Here is a 24,204-nt window from a genome sequence, read left to right on the forward strand (position 1 = left end):
CCGTTGCCGCTTCCAACGCGCGTGTATCGAACGTTTGGCCTCGATCAAATGGGCCAGGCGGCTGCCCATGGCAGCGACGTCCTCGTCCGTTTCGATGGTCTTGGTGGCCGACTGCACTGCATCGCGGAGCTCTGCCGTCCAGGTTTCGATGTCTGTGATGTCTTGTGCTGTGGTGGGACGTCCCTTACGGAAACCGTCCCAGTCCGTCCACTTGTGTGCAATGGTGTTGCCCCGGAATAGGTTGGGTACCGTGATTTCGAGGATGTAGTGATCGCTGCCCAGGTCGACGCCGGTGTTGTGCCATGTTACTTTTCCCGCGTGGTCGTTCTTGACAAATGTAAGGTCTGGTGTGGTGTCTCGTGCTACGGAGTTGCCGATGCGGGTGGGATGAGCGGGGTCCGTTATCAGGGCACAGTTGTGGTTCAGAGCATCCTGTAACAGGTCCCGTCCCTTGGCCGTGTCCTTCATGTAACCCCATGCTCGATGGGCGGCGTTGAAGTCCCCTCCGATCAGCAACGTATTGTTTTTGGCTTGTGTGCTGGCTGTGTGTAGTAGAGTCTTGAATTTTTGTGTGTGGTGCTTGGGATTACTGTAGATGTTGGCGATGAACAGGCTGCGTTTCCGTTGTTTGCTTGGAAGGATTACCGTGAAGGTGTATTCCACCCTGCTGCGACCGTGTTTTAGTTGGTGCTCGACGAACATGAGCCCTTTGCGGACGAACGTGCAGACGCCCCGTCCCTCCGCCGGACTAACGTGAGCGCGGTACCCAGGGAGGGTGGGAGTCGCCATCGCCGTTTCTTGCAGCAGGATGATGTCAGGTTTCTTGGTTACTGTGGTAATATGTTGTTGCAGCACTGCTCTCTTGTTGTTGTAACTGCGGCAGTTCCACTGCCAGACCGTAAGGCCTGGCAGCGATCCTATTGTGGCTGGGGGCTGGGACATGGTTGTAGCGGAGTTGGGGCTTGCGTCTGTTCTTGGAGGTATGGGTGGTTGGCGAATTGCGCCGCAAAAATGGGGCTGCAGACTATTGGCTTGAGGGTCTGTTCAATGAATTCGAACTGCTTTTGTATGTTGCTGAAGGACGTGGTGATCAACTCCTCCAGTCGCGCCAGTCGTTGGTCGGTGACGGCAGCTGTGCTGGCGTATGTGTTGGTGAGCGTTTCAATTTTCGCTTCCAGCTGAATTTCCAGTTGGGTGAGTTCCGTGTGGTTTTGTGATGACGTGCGTGCTCGTTTCTTGGGGGTTGGATCAGTGGTCTTCTCTTCCTGGGGCGCGTCTTGGGCTGTGTCCATTGATTGTGTGCCTTGGTGTGATGGCGTGTCGATGCTCTGCTCGGGAGTAGCGGCGTGTGTAGATGTCTCGGGTGGCTGACCTGGGACAGTGGTTGCCTGGGATTGCTGTGCTTGCAGTTCTTTCTTGACCTCGGCTAGCTCTTGGGCAAGCTGACGCGTGGTTTTTACCAGCGCCGCGTTGGTTGCGCGGAGTTGTTCGAGTTCCTTGTAGTAGGGGCTGGTAATCCACGCCTTCCAGCTGTTCGGAGTGCCTCGGCCACTAGTGGCGTTGTTGGAGCTGACGCTGCTGCCTTTAACTTTGCCTTTTGCTGCGTCCGCCCAGCTGACTCTGTCACATGAGTCACGGCCGCGGGATGCACTGCGCGATGCACGACGGGAAGCGTGGCGTGAGGCATGGCGCGATGCGCTGCGCGACGCGCTGCGTGATCCGCTACGAGAAAAACTACGTGAGCGGGAGCGTCCAAGGCGTGGAAAGGAGCCTGGCTCGAGTGCTTGCTTTTGCTGTTCTTCGGCGTTACGGCGTTCCCATCGCCGTCGTCGCACGACGTATGGAACCTTGTATTTGGCTCTGCAGAGGCGGTCGCCGGTGGGGTGTTCTCCGCCGCGGAGCTTGCATTTGGGCACACACTTGTGGCCCTCTCTTGGATTACAAACGCCACATGTAAGGCAAACACGTGCATTCGGTGTGGGGCACACGTCGCGCCTGTGACCGACCTTGCCGCATACTTTGCAAACTTCTATTTGTTTCCTGTAGAGACTGCACGGGTAGAGCGTGGATCCGTAACGCACATACCTGGGAACCTTGGTACCATTGAAGACTACAATTACTGTCGTCGTGTTCCCGATACGCTTCGCCCCCGCGGCAAGGAGGGGGTTGTACTTGGTAACGATCTGCTGCATTATTTCGGCTTCGCTGTCCTCGAGCCCTATGCCCCTGATCACGCCCTTGACTGTGTCGTGGGCCGTCATTCCGTAAGCGCTCACCTCATATATTTTGCCTTGGATGTTGATGGCTTGAATTCGCGCATACTTCTCCGCTCGCTCGATGCTCGGAGTGCTGAGCACCATAATGTTTTGCTGGGTATTGGGACACGCCATATCGTCAGCGCGGTCGGCCTTCTCAATTCCCGCTGCCGCCATGATGGCGGTTGCCACGCTAGCAGCTCCGGCCTTGGAAATATCGAGCCCTCCGCGGGGCCGCACGACGATCTTAATTTCGTCTGCAGGCATGGCTGGCATGCGAGCTGCCCGAATAACTGCGGTCCGGAGGTTCTTGTTGAACTTAGGGTTCTGTTGCGAGCTCGGAGTAGCAGTTCCAGAAGTCGACTCACCCTGAGTTGCTTGCCGGCGTGGTCGGCTCTTGTGCCCGCCGATGTGCAGCCATCCGGACGAGCGCTTAAATTCCTCGGGCGTAATTTCTTCTCCGTCGACTTGCACGCACATTTGGGAGACCTGGGAACCATGCGTCGAAGCGGCGGCGGAACCCTCCATGTTGTCGTGGCAGGAGAATGGCTGGCTAGGCCTAGCGAGCCCTCGGTTCGCTTAGGCTTAGCGGCTACTCGTGGCGATGAACCGGGAAAAGTCCGATAAATCGATGAAAAACGCACCTTCGATGGAAACTGGGGTATCGGGTGATAGCGGACACCCTCACAAACACATCGGTAACCAAATCTTCGGGATCCAAACTAATTAACACTGCGAAAGCGGGCATTAAGGACGGAGCTGATAGGAACACGTCCACTCAGCACGGCGACCGCAGCGCCCCCCAAAAATTCGCAATAAAAGCGTTTCGACGACGAGCTCGGAAGGGTCGCACGACCGCGTTTTCGCTGCTGTTTCGCGCACTGCTGCAGTTTCTGTGAGTAAAAATGAAAGTAGCCCAAAATTATTTGATGTCGACAGAATTTTCAATCTGTCTGTGCCTGTGTGGAATTAAAAAACTTCACGTACACGCCGCTCCACCGAACGATCCCACAGCACCTGTATTACGACTGCCGTAGCTCGGCGAGAAGAAAAGCCCTCGTGGCGGGGCGCACTCTGGCGGCGTTCCGGCGAAGCCCACAGAGCGGCGAATAAGATCTGGCCGCGCCGCCGCGCGCAGTGTCAACACCTAAATATTCTTACACCGTGCCCTATATACATACATGGGAAGGAGTGCCGAGGAGTCGCCCTCCCTTCTCCCTCTTCGGCGGAACCCAGCAAGTCCGTTCGACGAATTCAAACTGCGGACAGTGGAGAGTCCTACTTGGAGAGATATGAACTGCTCGCGCCGACTCGCGGCTGAAACGAACCTCCGGGCGCCGACGGCGCGTCCCAGCGGCGCGGCATTCAACGGAGTCACCCAGCTAAGAACTAATCCCGCACTTTGCTTTCTTTGGCATGTTGCGCATCCACTAAAGATGCAATCAGTCGCGAAGTCACCGCCCTACTTAGGCGGCCACACGCATAAAGTAAGAGGAGACGACGCCGCCCGTGTACACTTACTGGAGAGCCGCATATCCGCTCATTCCTAGTTTACTCCTTCCGCCACGCGGGCGCTTGCCCGACGACACAGGCAGCGGACGAAAGTTGGTGTGGTTCGCAGAGGCGCCAGCGGGGTCGAACGGGTTAATAGCCCGTCAAGACGTCGCTTTCCATACAGAAGTCCCCTTTTCCTAGCTTTCGGTTAGCTTCCGCCGTCAGGTCGCGGAAAAACTCTGCGTCTGCGGCAAAGCAAAGCCGTACGCGTGCGTGTTCCCACGCCACGCAGCTATCACTCAAACAAAGTACTTGAATACTCCCCAGGTTGCCACCACCTCACGGCGGCGATCCGTGCTGCGGTGGCTAATCCGCTTGTCGGCAAATTCGATCACCTATACCCTTGGCGGGCCGAATGCGGCCCTAACGACGTAGGTGATGACAAAAGCCCTGGGCGGCATCTCCCTTTCGTCGGCGTGCTGCGTGCTGACTGTTTCCCTCATTGGCGGCATGTGGCCGACGCCCGAGAAGCTGTTGTTCAACGAGTACTAGAGCGTGGGAATGGAGTAGATGTTTTTCCGGACTTCGATATTGGTGGTCCCGGGGACGTCGACCTTAGGCAGAAAGCGCCACCGGAGGCGACAGACTTTCAGCTACGAGAGGGGGAAAATGCCCTCCCAGTGTGTGTGCGCGCGTGCGTGCATTTTGACCTTTTCGGAATTTTTTCTGATTGGTGCCTCCTGACCGCAGCGTGGAGACAGGGAGAGCAGGGATGGACCAAGCAAAGTCTATTAATCTCGCGCCACCAGGAACGCAATGCCTGTTCACTCAGACCCTGAAATATGTAAATAGTATAAAGCTTACTTTCTCGATCGACTTGGTCCTGATGACTGCCCCGGCACAACACCAACCTCGTCCACTTCGACCACGATACCCGCAGTCGCAACAACATGCTCTTGTTATTAATTCCGCGTTATTTTAAGTCTGTGGAAAGTTATGCGGCCTTAGAAAATAAAGTCCTATTTAGCTGTGGGATAATAGCCGGAATAAGCGTAGCTTTTGAGTAGTACTACGGTTGATTATTTTTTTTATCTCTGACGACTTATTATCATCTTTATTTGAAAAATCAGCGAAAGTAACATTATTTTTTTCCGTTTTCCTGCGCATGCGAAACAGCTGCGTGACTGTGCGCAATTGCTTGGGGAAAGGAACCTGTCGCTTTGTAACGTTTTTCGAAGAACTTGTAAGATTCTCTGGCGTTACAGGCCGACTGGACGAATTTCGGGGGGGGGGGGCGGCCCCCTGCCCCCCCCCCCCCCTGCCTACGTGCCTGCCAATAAGTGCATTTAAATAGGTCCTCCCTACTAGAAAAAGCTTTCTGTAAACAGGTAATAGCTGCCATATTACCATTGCGAGAAGTATTTATTTTTATTTACAATTACTTATTCGTTATTTCAATTACGTGTTCTATGTTTATTTAACCGTACACCAGGCATGCAGCCGCCGGTGCGAGGACAAGTAGTTGGACTTGGCCATAGCGGAAGCCACTCGCGTTCGAATTAACGGGCTTTTTTATGCATAGGCTTTCATTGAAGCTCGGCTGTACCGTACAGTTAGGATTATTCATGAATTCGAATAACTGAAATTTGGATAAACGAGGCTTTATTGTATACAAATACAAGAAAAGAAAGAAAAATATTATGAGGAACGACAATGCCACAGGAGGGAAAGGGAAGCACCATTCCGGTGGCATGTGCTGCCTTCACAGCGATTGTTTTAAGGGGTGCATCTGACCGTTTCGGGATTCAATGCTGGTCTCTGTAGCAGTAAAAGTGTTAAATGCAATGTCGGAGGGAAAATATGGCGATAAGGACAGAGGCAGGCACGAGGGGCGCCTTGTTGCCTTGAAATATGTTCATGAAGGCTCGAACCGACTGAAACACAGGTTGTGCATAAACATAACGTGTTAATTATTTACTTATTTGGCGATACTACAGGCCCGATTACGAGTTGGTAAAGACGCAGAAAAGATGGCAGAATTCGCAAAAGTTAAAACTACGAGATAGATGGTTGTAGGAATAAATTACTGTTTGTCCCGAAATTTTACTGAGTTAAATAGGTTTCTTTTCCTACATCAGTGACAAATTTCCCGCACACACAAGTGCAGTAATCCAATTATTATTATTGAAACGCAGATCCAGCGGCACGTTCCCGAGCTGTCAGCCGGAAGGCTTATCGTTTGAGCAAGTTTCTGCAACCATATGAGCAAGCACCATATGAGCAAGCCAGACACCGCGAAAGCACAATTCAGTACAGGCGTGCGTGCGCTCCTCACTTGTAGGTCTCGGTGAAGTTCTTGATCCTCTTGGTGACCTTGCGCTTCTCGCGGTGTCCCGATCCCAGGATTTCGCTGAACTCCGGATTGTCGACGCGCAAGTTGCGCAGCTGTCGCTCCGTCGTGGTAATGGTAATTAAAGACATCATAATTAAGTGAGATACAAAGTTGGTTGGTTGTTGTTTGCGGGAGACGAAAAGGAAAGGAAGTGCACTGGGGATATTCGGAGCTCGGCAGGGAGCTCACCTGCATTCGCCTCAGTGCAGGGGAAGGAAAGCAGAGGGGAGAGGGAGAGAAAGGTATAAAGGGACTGTCATTCGTAGAAAGCTCTCAGCCCGTGGTCATCAGTTCGGGCACTGCACTCCGGGCTACAGCCGCTGCGTGAGGCCGGTCGTCTCCAGGTAATGGAGCAGACGGGCGAAGATTTCCCGTTGGGCTGCCGCAGGCCCCTTCTTGGTCAGAAGGTCCTCCATTCCGGCGCTGGGAAGACCTCGACGCTTGAGCGCTTGGTGGAAAAGTGATGCAAGTGACGGGGCAGAAAAAAAAACACGAAGAATACACTTCTTCGCGCTCCTTGCCCTAGCTATCCTTCCGCCAAAAAATCCTACCATCAGCGTCATCAAGAGTATGCGTGCACTTTCAATGGTTCGAGAAAAGGAGCTGCACTTATGGCCTTTGGTTTTTGCAAACATTGCAGCCAATGGCTGATGATGTCTGCACGGGTCCCTCTCCTCGAGACAGGTCTGGTATCTTCTGGAAGCTATCATTTAATTTTACCTGACAGGCAGTTATGGAAGAAGGAAATACGATTAATTTTGTTGTGAGTTTCCGTGCTTCAATGCTATTGGCGGGCATTAACTCAGAAGGGGGTCTTCCCTACTATACTTCCCAAATATAAACCTTCCGATTTTACGCATGACTAGTTCCAGTTGCATTTTATATTTTTGTGTGTTGGTCCCACATAACTGCTGCATACACTAATGGACTATTCACGACGTCATAATGCTTGGTGACCCGCAGCAGTGGCTCAGTGGCTAAGGCGTTGTGCTGCTGAGCCCAAGAAGGCCGTTTCGATTCCTGGCCGTGGTGGCCACTTTTCTGATGGACACGAAAAACGAAGACGCCCGTGTGTTCGAGATTTCGGCGCACGTTTAAGATCCACAGGCGGTCAAAATTAATCCTGGGCCTTCCACTACGGCATGTCGCATCGCCTGTGTAGCGTCGACGGGTGAAATTCGTAATAAATCAACCAAATTAATCAATCAAAAATTAAACTTGATGGGCTGTGCGAGAGTGTTGAGGTAAGGATGGAAAACGGGGCAGCTAAAAGAAAGCGCCAGGTCATGCACATGCGCAAATACTTCAGTTGGGCCTAGGGTCTTGTCTACATATAAGATCCCATAAACATGCGGGCATTGTTTCGTCGGCCATTAAGGTAGCCGTATCAGTGGCATTGTTAACATTGCTACCATTCTTACTTAACGCTCTGAAGGCCCGTCACTTTTTCGTTCCGAAAGTTCACTAATCTTGCGTTTCTGTCTTTAACTGAATACGTCAAACAATCTTTTGCTTAAGAAGATTTGTGGGATCTACTTTTCTTGATTTTACTTAAGCTGTAGACGCCTATCATCAAAATATCCCCTTACATAAACTCGAGTATAACGGTAAAACCTAACTAGCTCTAACTTTTCTGAAGCACTTTCTAACTAACAAAGAACGCAATTTTCGTGTCTGTAATGTATTTTATGAAGAAAAAATATTTATTCAATGCATGGCACATGGTTCTTTGCTGTTTAGTGTGCTTATTATTGACTTCGATGACTCTGTTAATGATGCACATTTCGTTCTATATTCTGATAATACCACAGTTTCATCGGCTGATCTTCTTTGCCCGTTCTTACTTCAATACAGTTCAATACAGTTCTAACTTCAATACAGTTCTGAAGGAAGTCATTTAATGGTGCCACGTACATTAATTACATAATAATAAATCCGTCAAAATATAGATTCATGGTATCCAGACCACCTCAGAAGCATGTATAATCTATTCCCACCGTTTCACTGTGTTTGAACATTCTGACCCCACGTGACAGTGTCCTTTTCCATGGAGTGCGTGTCGACTCGCATCCGGAATTTTGTGAACACATTTATCCTCCTACAAAGATGCCTTTTGCGTTACAGCGAATAAAATCCTGCGACTTTTTTTACTCCAAGCCATTCTCTCTGTTTTATTGCTTGCCTATATAGCCGTATCATGTATGGTATAGTTGCTTGGGGCAAAAATTATAAATTTCAACAAGAACCGTTAGGGCACATTTAAAATCAGGCTATTCGTAACATCGCTAGCAGCTCACTCCGTGCTCCCGCTGGTGTACTGCTTCAACAGAACAGTGTTTATGGTGATGGAAAAGAACAAGCGCAAGAAATACGAGGACGAGGAAGGTAACAGACACAGCGCCGCTGTTACCTTCCTGTTAATTATTCAAAGGTTAATTCAATGGTCTTTTTGATGCCTTTTGACTTCGGGACCCTCGTCTGTAATAACTTCTATTGTATTCTAACGCCGTTTGAAGCAATAAAAATACTTAAAACTGAAGCTGAAAAGGCTGGAAGAGCACAGAAATGCTTGCCAGCAAGACACTTCATGTTTAAAAAGGCGAAAAAAGTACAGGGACGTAGATTGACGTTTAAATAAATCGGGTGTAAGACTGCCTGGCGCCCCGTTTGTTTACACCTTAACCTTCGCCCGTGTCGTTTTTGCTTTTTAAACATGATGTCCAACCGACTCCTCCACATTTTTGTTTTCAGCAAGTAACGGCCGCAGGAAATGTGGCTATACACTGTGCGAGGCGAGGTTGTGAAGCCGTCTTTCTTGTTTAAACGACCATTGTTTTCCACTACTTGTTAAAACCAAAGCCGTCTTTGGTAAAATCCCTATTCTGTTAAGGTCGAAATATATACTGACAGAAGACATTTACGAAACATTATCAACGTTGTTAGGGCCCGATGAAGAATGTGTTAGCACGCCGTCTATCGCACACACCGCATGTGCGAGGCAGTTTTTAAAACAATCGCAGTGAAAGCAGCAAGTGCCCCCGGGATAGTCTTTAAGACCTGTCAATCACCCCTTCTCCTTTCATTCTTTGGAATTTTTTGTTTATCATTTGGGTTCTTTTTTGTATATTTCTGGTCAGTAGATTTATGATAAATACTTTTCAGTGCGCAGTCGTTACGCCAAGTGTGCGTGTTGTTCCAGGTACGTCTGTCCTATACACTGCGCAACCCTGAAAACCCTGTTCTAGTGCTGGCATTAGCCAGTGTTTCGCCAGCGCAGCAGTAAAGCTAGCACCCACTGAGATAAACGCTGTCGTTCCGATAGAAGTAAGAAACGTTTGTTTTTGGCACTACAAATAACGATAAACTATTGTCCGTCACGTATGTATGACACGTGACGTACAAAAGACTATTTTTAACTTGCTGCTCAAGACTTCCCGAGGCCATTTGAACAAACATGCTTGTTCTAGTAGCGGGCAGACTGGCTGACTGACTGACTGACTTGTTCCCTTTAATGGCGTGCTTGAAATTTGCACTGTGCATGATAAGTGGAGCAGAAAACCACAAAATCCGCATCCCTATTTCGTTTCGTGGAAACATTATAATTGGTCGGCAAAAAACACTCTAGAAGGTTTTGGTGTAATACGTAGAACAAATAGGACGTTTCAAAGTCAGTAAAGCTAAAAATATTGTTTTCGGATACAGGTTAAGTAGGACAGTACGTTCAGCTTGAGAAAGAGAAAGTTCTATTCTGTATCATTGCTTTCAGAATGATATCTCAGGTACAGACTCTTATTTGCTTCTCCAAACATTATTTAGCGGGACCACAGCTTAACCATACCAGCTGCGGTTTAGGGTTACAGCCGGTAAATGCTGGGCGTACTATTGGTCCGTAGGATGAGCAATGAATAACATGTGTTGGAAATCCATGCGCAAAGCAGGAAATTAAAACGCCTACACACGCGAACGCCAACGCCAATGGTGTCGGTGGATGTAAAGGGTTGTTTTGTAAAGTGGAACTCTTGCCCCTTTTTCCAGAGAGTAAAATGCCTGTCAAGAATAGGATAAGGGGTCACAAGAGCCAAAAAAGCAGTACGCTCTTCGTACCCAAGAGATATTTCTTTTCTCTTCATTGTTAAGCGCAAAAGCAGGTTAAATTATGAACTGGAGTGACCTAATATCAAACGTGATAACAATGCACTGGCGTGGGAGAAGCTAAAACAATGTGTGGACTCATGGTACAAATACACGTACATTTATAGCCGCATGCTGGGAATTTATTGGGCGTGATTTAGGACATTTTAAAATCTATTGCGATTTTTATGCTCGTTAATGAGGTCAACAGGTGGTTCAAGTACCGAAGTCTTTTTGACAATGGGAATGCATCACAATGTTACAATGACGTACATGAAATTTTTGGGCAAATATATAGGAATTGTCTGGTAAGTCCACAAGTGAAGATAGGACGCAACTTTCTCTGTTGACAAGATCTGTTGACAAAAGTCATGTGGCCACTGTTGGTGAAGTTATAAATAGAGCCTGCTTCGCTCATCCTGTACTGGCACTTAACTTCACGCACGGTACTTCAACTACCTGCTTACTGCTAATTAGTCTGCGGTGACTACATCAGTTATAACATTATTTTGTAAATGGGTGATTTCAATTTTGCAGGCTGGGCGCGTACTTGAGATTGACAAGTCTATTGATGAAGTTTGCTTCAAGGACAGCGATGGACATACGGTAAATGCGATTTAATTGCACGCATTCAGGCTTGCCTGCTTTACCAATGCTGGGTAAACCTTCACGCTTTGCTCTTCCGGGCTTGGCAATGCATGATGATGCCATGCACGCCTCTTATAGAGTAGTTATCATACGGGGTGATAAATAATTGTGGGCACTATGAATAGGAAACGCTGCCTAAATTGGACTTAAGTCAGTCTTAATGTAAACAATATAAATGTTCTTCATTTATTCACACAAAATCCTTTTGTTGTTCCTTTGTTTATTATAGTGCATACAAACGTTGAAAAAGTATACTGTCTGTTTTCTCCCTTCAGCTAGGAATACCCTGAGGACACGGGGCATGATAATAGGTAATGTATGCAGTTCACAGAAAAACGAGCAAAAACAAAGCAGTGTTTTTAAACAAAAACACAACAACAGAGCCGAATAAAGATGCCCCAAGAATAGGAAGCAGATGTAGGTGCCTATTATTCACTGAACACATCAGGTCACTGCGGTAAATTTCAGTGCGATGCCTTACAGAGCGCTTAAAGCTGCAGCAGATGTACGAGAACATTAAAGACGGGTTACAAGCTATTGAAGCCGTTCATCTTGAGGTCCCTTGAAAATATAAAATAACGGCATTTTAAAAAGTAACTTTAAAATGTCTCCTTGATTTGAACTACAAGTCTTCTTGATTTTTAGAAGTAACTATTTGTAGGTATTGCTTCCCTTGTAGTCGACAAATTTTCTGTTGTTTCTTCAAGGAAATAAGCATTACAGCTCACTTGTTTATCATTGTTTTGTATCGCTTGATGCTGCGAAGGTTCGGCGCGACGTCATGTTTTGTGAAGCTGGCACTGATTAACAACTGGTGCTGACTGCAAAACCTGGGCCATTTTTCATAGTGCCGGAATCCAGTTAATTACAGTGCGTGTCCTTAGGTAGAATACGGAGGAGCGTAAGTGTCGTATTTAAGAACATTTTGTGTAACTATACAATGAGCTGCCCGTTATCATTCATCAGGAAGAACTTAGTAGCCTTACCAGCATAAATTACGCGGTCGCTGTTGATGAGAATACGATCCAATCATTGCATACGTGCATCTTTTTGCTTTGGCATGTGTTCGAATTACAGGACTATCCTCTGCCGATATTGTCATCCCGTGTATATTGGAAGAAGTGGTCGCAGAGCCCCGAATCTCTTCAGAGATTGATTTTCAGTTAACTAATAAATATGGGAAATAAAACTGCGTAAGTTGATATTTTATCCCGGGTGAAGAACGCGTCAGGTATGTTAAAACACGCAATTCGAAACTTGAATTGCCAGCTTGCAATGAAAGTTAAGCCTTAACAAAATCTCCTCTGGTGGCATAAAGATTCGCAGTAAAAAAAATGTGCTCTTGCACTCCTCCACACCGGCGAAGCTGTGACGCACGGCCTGTTCAGTTGTGAGTGGTGGCCTACCCTATCCGAAGTAACGTGCGGCGGTGTTTAAAGGAGCAATGAAGACAAAATAAAAGTTTGTTTGATTCGAAAGGTTTCGTATTTTATAGTGCCCCCAGCGCTTGTCCGGATATAAACGTTGCTTTATTCACTGAGACATTATACAATTTAATTTAAAATTTTGATTTTCCTGCTAAATTATGTGTTTTCGTGGTCCCAAATGACATCACAGGAACCTACCGCTCTGCAGCCTGGGGTACCTTTATTCACGCGTCCGCCGTACAGCGTGGAAACATGTATACGCTGTCGCCGCCAGTTCGGGTCACTCGGTCGCCGCCGAAGCAAGCCATTGTATCAAAACCGCGCTAAAATTATCGCCGAAGCGCGGTTTACTGGCAAAGTTTGAATCATCTTATCTGTTTCGCATTGCTGGGTCCCGTGGGAAACAAAAAGAACAACGCGTTGTGCACGTTGACCCGCTTGCGGCGGCACGGGACCATTCAAAGGGTGTCTCCACCCTGTACGGCGGCGGTTGCAGAGAGGTACCCTACGGCGGGCGTCGCGCCTTTGTTTACGTTGAACCTAGATGGCGCCAACTTACAGTGACAAGACGTATTTAAATCTGGCTTGTTTTTGTTCTGGGAGAAAATAATCGTCTCGTGAAACATTGTGCTCGCTCGACAAATATGGTCGCGTAAGACACCATTGCTTGCGTCAATCGGCCAGTGTCGTCTGGCACAACCCCAAAGCCCGCAGTGCTGTACCAAAAGCAGTACGCATCGGTATTTCTATGCTTAAGTGCACTTTCGTAACTTCCCACCATTCCTACTGCTTCAAAAAGAATGTGTCCCAAATTTAAGCGTGAATATCTCGTTCGGTTATGAGCTCTAGCTGCCTAATTTGCGTTTGTTTTTGCCGGCCTCCGCCAACCGCAGAGCAGGCTGGTATGACATCGTAGGTTCTGTCGGGGGAAATGAGCCAGTGGGTCGCATGGCCATTCCCTTTTTTCCTAATTATGTAGCTTATTTGAGTGATGTGAGTGTTAGCAGTGGTGTGAGTATGATTCTAAAGAGGCCGTCTTTTGAATGAACTAAACTTGTGTTTTGTCTTCATGGCTCCTTTAACATTGCCACGTTAACGCTGCTCCGCCCGCACCACGGCCAGTCATCGTCGCTCGAGCTCTGCACTTCGCTCAACCTGTCGCTGCGCGATCGCTATAATGCGAGACGGACTCTTGTTCTCTCCCTCCGAGCCGTTCCCCCTTGCCAGTTTCGGTAGACGCGAGACATCCTCCATAAACCCAGCCAATCATTTTCACCTCACTGCCAAGCCCTGTCCAACCTGTTTCATTTAGTGCCTACGAAGGGGGTTCCGTCGGAAAAGGTTTCCGCGTACACGGGGCCGTCAGATTTTCTTTTTGCCGAGTTATATAAAGCTTCGCTTTAAAAAGGTGCTAGAGGAACAAGGCCATACGCCTCTGTGGAAGCCAGAGCGAACTAAGGTGAACTAAGGTGCTAAAGTACCAAGGCCAAACGCCTCTACTGAAGTTACGTAATTGGGTAGAATAAAAAGCCAAACGTCTCAATGAAAGACAGCATGTCTGTTTTATAAACCACTTATCGGGAATCCCCTTTTTGATGATGAGTTGAGAGTTCCTGCACAAAACGAACCCCTTACCTCGGCTGTACAAAGCCATCTCCACACATTACGCATGAAGGAAGCTGACAAATATTCGTTTCGTTGATGAAGTGCGTTAGTTCAGGCTGTGTAAAGTGAGGAAGCATGTGACAGGAATGTAAACTTTTCCTGCATTGGCCGTTGGCGACTACATGAACGACACCAGTCACACACGGCGACCATTCGTGCTGTGGAGCAAGCGTTGAGCCGCCGTAACACCCACAGAACGCGGAACACCTTACACGAGGGGTACCTTACGCGGCACCTTACGGTAGGGGCGGGCGTGAAGATGGTCGATACCAATAAGCGACCCCTCAGATGAACGGGCAGGTGCAACTGCACGCTTAAGCCGGGTAGGGGTTTTAATTACGGCGACTTCAGCTACAGTATCGCTCCAGTCACGGGAATTGCCCAGAAAGAAAGATGCTTTAAAAGATGTCGTGCGGGCTCACTCCGCATAAAGGCCGTTAGGATGTGTAGTGCTGTGAACGTGATTTCTCACTCGGTAATCTCGGGGCGTGTTAAGAAAGTGCTTATGAAATAACTAATGGCAGGCTGTCCTCCTGCGGCGAGATGCCAGAGCGATTCTGCCTGTTGTGCACCGACAGCACGTTTCACTAACCAACACGACAAGCCGTCGAACATTTATTTGGGCAAGCCTTTAATTCATTATTTCTTCCTGCACTTGGCCGACTAGGCTCTGCCGATGAAAAAAGGGTGCACTAGGTAGAGACGCCTGGTGACTGTGGGCTGTTGTTATGAAGGCAGTAACCACGATCAAACCGGCCAATTGAATAACGATGACTGGCCAAGGTTTACTGGAAAGTGTTCCACATTATTTAAGCAGGACAACGATACTAGCTCAAGTCGCTTGGAGGTACAAATTTAGAGCGTGCTAAATTACGCACAACGCAGCAGTTATCCTGCACACCGCATTAAAATTAGCACGGGCCATCAATATGCGGAATGTTCTAAACTTTTTCATGCACCTCCCCATATGCGCCAACGTTTCATCCTAATGTGCGTAAAAGTACGGTACGATTTCCGTTGACGTTTTTTATCACCCACGCACAGACGCATGCCCGCACCCCTCCCCCCGTCTGCGAAGACTCCAAGAAACCTTCGAACTGGCATGTTATCGCAGAAAAACGCCCCTAAACAATTATCGTTCACCTGCTCCTGTAGAGGCTGACGTCAGCCTTTTGAACAACCTCACATATAAATCTTGACCTCTTCGGACACATTCTTGACATATAATGCTTCAACTCTTGACCTCTTCGTTCAAGAACTACTTGTCGTCGAGTGCTTGAGTTCAATCCATTTATATACAACCATAACTGTGCGAACTCTCGCCGAACCCGACCCTTCCTCCAAGTTGAATCGATTGAGCTCATTGGTTGCAACTGTCAACTGCGGTTAATCAACAAAGCTGCCACTTGTTCTTATGTAATGTCTTAAAGCTGGATGCATCCCCTTTCGTTTCATGCGAAAATGCAGGCATGCGGTGATTAATTTATTCAGATGCTGGAGGTTTTCATACTTCGAGCGGGCAGACAACTCTCATCCCGTGCAATGCGTCAGCGTATGTGATCTCTGTACCCACGGAAAGAAATATCTATCCTGGGCTACGAAAATATTTCATTCATTCGTATCCAAAATGGTACGCAAGCGCGTACGTACCAATGCTTTTGTACACATTGCCTTAAGAACCTAGCAACTGGCTGAGGCCACTATTGAGTAGTCTGTGCGTGCTCACCGATGAGTTAAATTTCTGTTGTTATTTGTTGGTTAATTTGTCGAAAATACTATCTACACTGTCGCTTACAAAGCCGTCTTCCTCCATTCTACTTGGGCAGGAGCATATTCTTTTTGTCTGAAAAGAAATAAGAGGTTTGGTATTTTTCATGACGCCATGCATCAAACGCAATGTCAAACATAATATCAGAGACCTAGTGAAAAAATAACAGACATGTGGAAACGAGGAGCAGCACAAAACTTCGTGTTTGATACACCACTGGCAACCCTATGCAACCCTCTGATACCCTAGATGGCCTGTCAGGCGCCACTACTCGACAGTAAACTTACGTTGTTTCATAGGCTGTGGCCACCAGAGTGTTAGTGCTTAGGAGCTCACGTTAGCCTGTTAGGAGCTCGCGTTAGCCTGTTACGTTTATTGCCTCTATGTATACTGTAATAATTTTGATGCTTCTTTTGTGGCAAAAGTTTAACTATCCAGAGCTATCTTATCTCGCTCGGATATTGGAGCATCTACTTATTCCAGAGATTGGGCTGCGCGCGGCCATATTCTTTGTCAGAAATTTCTTGATCTGCTCCCGCACCTAGAATATCCAGGCTTTGCCGTCAATGTTTCGCTATCTGAGTAGATGTTTATCGACTGTGCTCTACCATAAACATGCGCAAAATAGACACCGTGAAATTCCATTCGGCGTATGCGACCGCGCTAGCATGTCTGGTTCGCTGGTTCTTAACCCTCTGTTATTTTGTCACCAAATTGTTCAAGAACAAGGTCGCTGCAATAACCTTATTACCTCTGAAATGTTGTCCACGGAATTATAATATTACCTTTTGTGAGTGTTATTCTCTTTTCACACAGACAAGCAGAATTCCAGTCTGGTTGGACCTGAGTGACTGCCATTTTAAGGTCCTCAGCCGACTAAGCAACGAGGTGAGCTGATGGGAAGGTACAATTTTCTTCCGGTTTTGAAAGCAACCAGCAAAGATCTCAAATTCGTGTGTAGGTTTTGGGAGAAGATAAGTCCAGAAAGTTTATGCAATTATCCTGGATATCCCACAATTAAAAAAAATTCGTTTTAGAATAAGTTAGGTGTGTAATGCCAGATGCATAATTTAATAGCACAGAAATGTGCATATCAGATACCCAAGTGAGAGCTGTTCCACAGAAATTCTAGTCATGTGGGATACATATTACCCACAACAATACTGACGCGCTTAGTAACGCAATAATGCTTTCGACACCAAAGCCAAAATCTATGACGGTAGATATCTACAATAATTAAAGAAAATGAAAAACTTACAAAACATTTTTTTTTAAATGCGTTAAAGCAAGGTAGTCGCGTTTTTTTCCACCCAAGCGCTTGCTGAATTTGGTAATATCAACTATGTAATGCATACAAGAATTATTTTCTCGCATCACAGGTAGTTTTGGAGAAACACTTCACGGAGATAGCGTCGTGCGGGAAGTCCAACACCCTACCCTGTGTCTTTGCTGTCGTAGCAGGGTGAGAGACTGCCTTTGCATTCATTGTGGACACCTTACGTATTGTACTCGTGTTTTGAAGTAAATTTGATGTTCATACCGCTCTAAAAAATTACGTGATCAGACCAGTTCGAAATATTTCCCAAGTCACACAATCTCAACGACCTGGAAGCAGCACTGTTTTCTTACTGCGTCCAGCAATAATGTAGTGGGCACTAGTAGAGGATTTACGTGTAGGATTTATACTACTCTATGCCGCATGATGCTTTAATTAATAGTGTAAAGAGTTGCATAACGCATGACAATGACGAGTGTGCATTAATTGCAAGGTGTAAGCTGTCGGTGAACCCTTTCTGGAACTGTTGTCTTTCTGCTTGACTTCGACCGGGGTCGAGTGGAATGGAGGCACATTTACTCAGAAGAGTGGCGTGCGCATAGGGTACCGAGTGGCCCTTGTTCTCAGTAATATTTTTCTGGAAAGAGTGGATCGGCCTCTGAAAGAGAAGCTTGAGGGGTTGTTGTGAAAGTGTTTCGGTACGTGGACGTTTCGGTACGTGGAGAAGAACGTGGCAGGACGGTATGACGTGAGCGTAGTGTTTTCTGCTCCTAATAAGTTGGGGAAGATCTGTCTGAGAGTGAACGAAAAGGCAAAAAACCGTCAGGGGACATGTGGTATTAATCACTAAAAGAAGTTCGTACTGGGCTACGGGGTCGTTTTTTCGATCCCACTTGCCTGTGGGGAGGTCTACATTGGCCAAACCGGATGGTGTTTAAACGTCAGGCCTAAAGAACATAACTATTAAAAAGAAAAACGTGACCTGAGCCACTTGTCTTCCCATTGCCCCGCATGCATTACTGATTATTGTGTCCCTGCGTTTGAGCGCACAGCCATTTTATTCCGACGTAAGAACCAGCTAACGCGAGAAATTGTAGAAGCCAGCCACATATCTGGTTCCGATTGCATCAGTCATCCGCGTATCGCCTTGCTTGGTCGAGAAGTCGCATACTTAGACGCGCAGTGAGCGCGATTTTGGTGTCGCTTCTGGGCATGCGTGTTGGTGGTGAAAGGGGGGGGGGGGAGGGGTGTCTTAACCCATGTGTAGTGCGGTTATCTTTGCTGTTTTTCGCCATTCGTGCGCCTCAAAATTTGCTTTGTGGTTTCGTTGTTACTGTTTTTTTTTTGTAAGTGCGGCTGAATGCGCCGAGAACTCCGACGCATGTGGGGCGTGTCGATTGGGCGCTTAGGCGTTTAAGGCTTTGATGTGAGTAATAATTCATTGATTGATTGACTGATTGTAGGCGTTTAACGCGCCGACGCAACGCAGGCGATGAGGCGCGCCGTAGTGGAGGGCTCCGGGTTAATTTTGACCACCTGGGCATCGTTAACGTGCGCCGAAATCTCGTACACACGGGCGTTTTTGCTTTTCGCTTCCATCAGAAAAGCGGCCACTGCGGCCGGGAATCGAACACGCGACGCAGCGCAACGCCTTACCCACTGAGCCATCGCGGCGGGTGTGTGTAATAATAAACTTGTTGCGCTTGTAAGCTGTCTTCATGTGTTCTTGTCCCCGTTAATTTGCGGGAAGTTTTTTTTTTTTTTAGACGCATCATTTGGAGATGCACTCGCCCTTCTGATAGCCAATCAAGTTCTAGGAAGTGGTGGCCAAGCTGATGAACTCGATCCGTTGTTAAAATGGTAAAATGAGGTCAAGACTTTTTCGTACAACTATTTACATTAAAGCGATTGGGCACACGAGAAATACAAAAAAAGAAAAGTTTGAACTGTAAGTTTGTATAGATCACTTAGGCGCCTCAAGCTCCGCCTAACTCTGCTGTGCTCAAAGTTTACACGATACATTTGAGCAGCAGTTTGGCCGGAACTGTTTCCCGCCGCACAATCCATGTCATTGCCCGGTGCGTAGCCGCACCCTTAAGCTCCGCAGGGTCCTGAAATCATCTCTATCTCTAGGTTGGAGGCTCATAAATTCCAAACGTAGCTTCAAAGGACGAGCCTCTACGTCTCTCCGGGAACTGCCTAGCTGAAATGCCCAGACAAGAACGCCTCAAAAAACCCCGGAGACTCTCCCTCGGGGGTACGCCCTCCCAGATTCCCTATATATATGCGTAGGGGAAATGGCCCAAGGCACAGAGGCAACTGTCACTACCTGTCACTTCTCGAACAATTAATTTGCCGCCACCGCTTATGTGTCAAAAGGATGTAGCGTACACGCGAAGATGCAACGAAGATACACGCGGCGGTTCGAACGCGCGCCGAATCTGAACGAGGGGACGGGGCGACCTCAGTCGCGCCGCACAACGCAACCCTCCTATGGCGGCATGATTAGCGTAACGGCGATCGGCAGAAAATATCACCTTACCAGTTCTAAAGCGTTTTTTTTTAGTATTTCGGCTCCTGCGCCACGGCCGTCCAGCCTGCAATGGCGATAACTTCCATTCTGGCTCAGAGAATTCCCGGAATTCGGAGTGAGCATCTTGATTCGCGTCGCGACGCGCTCGCCCGGCGGGCTCTGCGTTCAGAGGGACTGACGAATAGGGAAAATTCAGACATAGTTTGGAGCCATGCCTGCGGGGCAGATAATGAGCGAGCTACACCTACTGGTCACTCAAACGAGCGCGGTAAAGGCGAACGACCTCGTTAGTGGCCCCACACCTGCAGATTCTGCCAGGGTAATAACCTCTATGGCGATGGACTCACCGTGAGCGAAAATTCGAGGCAGACACACACTGAGAAATATGGCCCCCTGTAATAAAGCATTCGCCGCTATCGCTTTTAACTCGTCCTCACAAGGGCAGGGTCGTGTGACGAGCCCCTGTGTGCCATTCTCTCCCCCTGCACATATTCTCTGTCTTAGTAAAGTGGTACGGCCCAGCAGCAGAAGAAGGTCTTACGAGTTTGGCTTCCGGATAAGTTTCCTATGCCTCCTAGTGCTGCCACTGTTACGTTATCTCTCGAGGAGACGTATTTTATCGTAGTCGTAACAGCTGTGTTGTTACCAATTCCATCAAAAAGATATAAATCCATAATTTCTTCACTCAATGCCGTCAAGCCCCATTCCATGTGGTGTTCGTTCAAAAGGCGTCCGTGCTGCGTATTTCCTCGTCGTAATGCACTAATATAATTTGTGTGTAAGGTAGAGGTGTTATCATCCCTTCAATAAAAAAGAAGGTAGAATGGCAGGGGACCCCAAATTTATTGAATGAACCGGGCGCTATTCGCGTATTTTCCCTCTTTCCAGGGAAACCACTTGCACAATTTCGAAGCATTTTTACTGTTACGTATTCGAAGTTCCTCTGGCCAAAACGGTGAGCAATATTATCCCTCTTTACCTAAAACGTTCATTGTATGTGAGTAATTGCTGATGTTGTCTTTTTCAGAGCGAAACTCTTTTGTACACAATAGGTGAGACCTGTTGGGCGAGAGCTACCATGCTCAGCCAGAATTTTTCTTATTGCATGCTCGAACTATCAAACTGCAAATTAATTTAGTTGGTCTGATCAAAATGGAGCCAACATTTAGAAACTGCTGGAGACTCAAACTAAACGATTTCATCCTTACCTTACTTAAATAATCCTCAGATATTTCTGACCAGAGAGTGGGGACAGAACTAAGTTTGAATTTAAAAACGAATTTTTGTAAGCCTTTCAAGGTAGCAATGTCTGATGTTTTTATCTCTAGATTTTTTTTGTGCTCTCTGTGCAGATTATGTTCATTTAAATATCGAAACCGTCGCGGGTGTTTACAGGCCCTCAGACACACACGCCCAACTGTAGCTTCCATGGGAGTGCAAATGCTCAGGATCCGCATGCGTGCACCACGTTCATTGCACTGTTTATTCAACACCGTATTTCGTCCCGCAAGAAACTAGGAGCACAAGCTGCATATATATAATTAATTCGTTGATTGATTGTAGGGTTCGAACGCGCCGACGCAGTGCGGGCGATGAGGCGCACCGTAGTGGAGGGCTCGGTATTAATTTTGACCAGATGGTGATCTCTAACGTGCGCCGAAATCTCGTAAACACGGGCGTTTCGCCTCCATCAGAAAAGCGGACGCCGCGGCCGGGAATGGACCTCTCCCGGGGTACGTCACGCGGCGGCCGTTACGTCACGGAAAGCGCACGTGCTGGGTGTGGCCGGGAGGGTGGTTGGCAAAACATTCGGACCGGCGCGCGGGGCGTATGCAGTGAGGCTGCATTACACGCGCGCCAAAGTGGAATTTTTGTTGACGTGTTGGCTTTTCTGATGCCGGTGGGCTTCTGTGCTCTCGGCTACACAAATCTTGCGGGCAGAATCAGCGGCACCAGACTTTTCGGGGCCCCCAAAGAGGTAAATTCGGCGTGTATTGTGGATGAGCGCAATGTGCCGAAGAGGCTGGCAGCTAAAGCAGCGACATGGTCTTCTCTTACTCCTAGCAAGATTTTCCATTCTCGAACTTCTGCTGTTCTCCAAAGCGCAGTCATACCGTCTACATTGGCAGTCCGCGCTGATTCGTGCCATGAAATGATGCTGTTTATCAACCATATGCTATCATGCAGCACCAGCAGAAATTTGTTGAAGTGAAATAGTGCCGGGGGTAGGGGGCATAGGGAAATTTTCTTGCTGCTAAATATTGTCATTTATTGAGGAGGTAGAGTAGTGTATTAAAAACACACTGAATGCCTAACCTGTTTAGGCGACGCGAAATAAATGTTTCGACGAGGGATCCGCGATAGCCGCCTGCCGCCAGATCGACAACGACAAGTTTGGTCGTATGGGGGGATGTGTTCAAGTCCAACGAAATTCATTGCTTGTAAGTGCAATAAATTTTTCCCTTGATCAATTATATTCTGCCTTGAGGATGCAGCAAGACAGAGATGCTCACCATGCTCACATGTAGCATCGTGCCTTCGGCGCGAGATGGGCCGCTCACGCGACTCGAAAAAACTCGAAAAATGTGTGTGCCCTAAGCGAACAGACTCAGTGAATGTATTCTTTTGTTGCGACCTCCCGACGTTGGCGTATGCAGTGGGCGTACAAGGACACTAACTTTAACTATCATGAAATGTTGACTACCTAAAATCATTTCAGTGCACACGCAAGCTATACGCACTAACCATATGTAGCTTCTATGTTACTCTCACAATGACGATGAACCATTTCGCGATTTCACTGGGGAAAAAAACAATCGGTCAATTACGTAGAGAACGACATCATCGCGATATTTTTATTGGAATAATTTTTGGCTTTTGCTCTTGATATTTTTGTTTCGTTGCGGCCTATTTTACTTTTTAATTCTTTTATGCTCTACCTTCCCTTTTTCCCCTCAACATGAAATCGTACGTACGCCGCTGTCTCCGAGCGTTTACGCTGCCTGGGGACCGTATACGCTGCCTGAGGCACCGCGCTCAGCTTAAGCGGACCTCGAAAGCAACAATGAATAAGCTTTCTTTGGTATGTGTCCGAACACAAAGAATCTTAAAAAACATTCTTGGAATGCTTCGCAAGAGCACCGACCTTCAGAATGACTCGTTTAGGCTGTTCTGTCGCGCACTGATTACCCGAAAGCGTCGCCCTTCAGTTGACCTTACGGTAAGCGAAAGTGTTGCGGAGGTTGTAGATGCGGAAAGCTACATGGAGGTGCGACGGCCACAGCTAGGGTAGCTAGACCTCCACCTGCAATGTAGGCGGCCAGTGACGGCTCGAACCAACGGCACATCGTTCCTTTCGGGCGCGGCGCGGCCACGCCGGGACGTCGCGCAGGCGCGTTCTGCCAACCGCCACCGCATTTCACTGCCGCCAGCAGGCGCCACCCGTTGCGCACGTGCGCTTCGTGACGTCACGGTGTTTACATACAGGGAGAGGTCCATTGAACCTGTGACCTCGTGATGAGAACCGCAAGGCCTTAGCCACTGAGCTACCGCGGCGTGTATAATTAATGTGTATAACGAATTTCGCAAACGTGTCCCAAACGAACTTGACTGCTGTTTTGAATTACTTTGTAAAGCACAAAGGCACTAGCAATATAGAAGTCTTTCTTTCTAACAGCTGTTTGATTTGTAAGCTAGTATATTTGAAACAAGCCTAAACAAAGACGACGCGACATTTTCTTGCTTGTTGCAGCGCAAGGATTCACGAGAACCAGCTGGTCCGTGTGAGCGAACTGCAGAAGACACGCAGCCACTCGAATTCCGTCCCTCCGCGCCACACTTAGCAGGGCCCGTTGCGCCGATTCTTCTTTTTAATTCTGGGTATCTCGCATGCTTACTGTGATGAAACGGTGCGCAGTCTGTGGGCCGTTTGCTTTATGTTTTTACACGGCCGTCCCAGACACGGGTTGAGCTTCAACCTCAATTACTGCTCACCAACTGGGGCCGGGTTCAAAGGGCAATAAAGGCAATTATCGGGCAATAAAGGCAAGTATGCTCGCCGCAGCAATGACGTCTGGACTGGCTTAAAGCTTCTGTCATATTTAAAACGTTTATAAATTGTTATAGTTAGCACTGTAGCCAACTCAAATACACACACTAGTGTACGAGAAACATGCGAACTCCGATGTTGGAGCACGTTGTCAGCGGCACAGGCCCCTGAAGATAGAATTTAAATGAATAAAATGACCCTATTTAAAATGTAGACTTAATGGAAACCATCAAACATCACCACAGTGAATTATTGTAATGCTCTTTATTGGGGTGCCAAACCGGAACCGAACCGAACGGAAAACCGGAACCAAACCGGCATTTTCCCCGGAACTGAACCCAAACCCAAACCGTAATTTTTTTGAGCACGCTGAACCCGAACCTGGACTGAACCTAAAAAATAAATAAAGTTTACAGGTTCACGACAAAACGGTTCGGCCATCCGCAGGTGATAATGCGTGGTCAAAGACATTCGGAGCCTTTCTCTTTCATGCACCATGAAGTTGGCAACTTGTCACGCGTTTTCCTTTTCATATTGTTACGTGGCGGCAGGACAATGATGAGGCGA

General features: G+C 47.7%; 1 protein-coding gene across 1 annotated transcript in view; it reads left to right on the forward strand.

Annotated features, from left to right (window-relative positions):
• Nucleotides 1–23,655, forward strand: part of LOC144141351 (uncharacterized) — a 129,559-nt gene extending 105,904 nt beyond the window's left edge. Inside the window, exons 14-19 of the mRNA XM_077672949.1 lie at nt 10,810–10,878; nt 16,597–16,668; nt 17,160–17,242; nt 20,478–20,544; nt 20,617–20,641; nt 23,341–23,655. Of these exons, the coding sequence (XP_077529075.1) occupies nt 10,810–10,878; nt 16,597–16,668; nt 17,160–17,242; nt 20,478–20,544; nt 20,617–20,641; nt 23,341–23,375 (351 nt within the window). The 3' untranslated portion in view covers nt 23,376–23,655. The remainder of the gene's footprint in view (nt 1–10,809; nt 10,879–16,596; nt 16,669–17,159; nt 17,243–20,477; nt 20,545–20,616; nt 20,642–23,340) is intronic.
• Nucleotides 23,656–24,204: the final 549 nt, after the last annotated feature.

This window comes from Haemaphysalis longicornis, unplaced genomic scaffold, assembly GCF_048455015.1.
Source record: "Haemaphysalis longicornis isolate Haplotype H1 unplaced genomic scaffold, Haemaphysalis longicornis Haplotype H1 scaffold_6, whole genome shotgun sequence".
Classification (NCBI taxonomy): Eukaryota; Metazoa; Arthropoda; class Arachnida; order Ixodida; family Ixodidae; genus Haemaphysalis; species Haemaphysalis longicornis.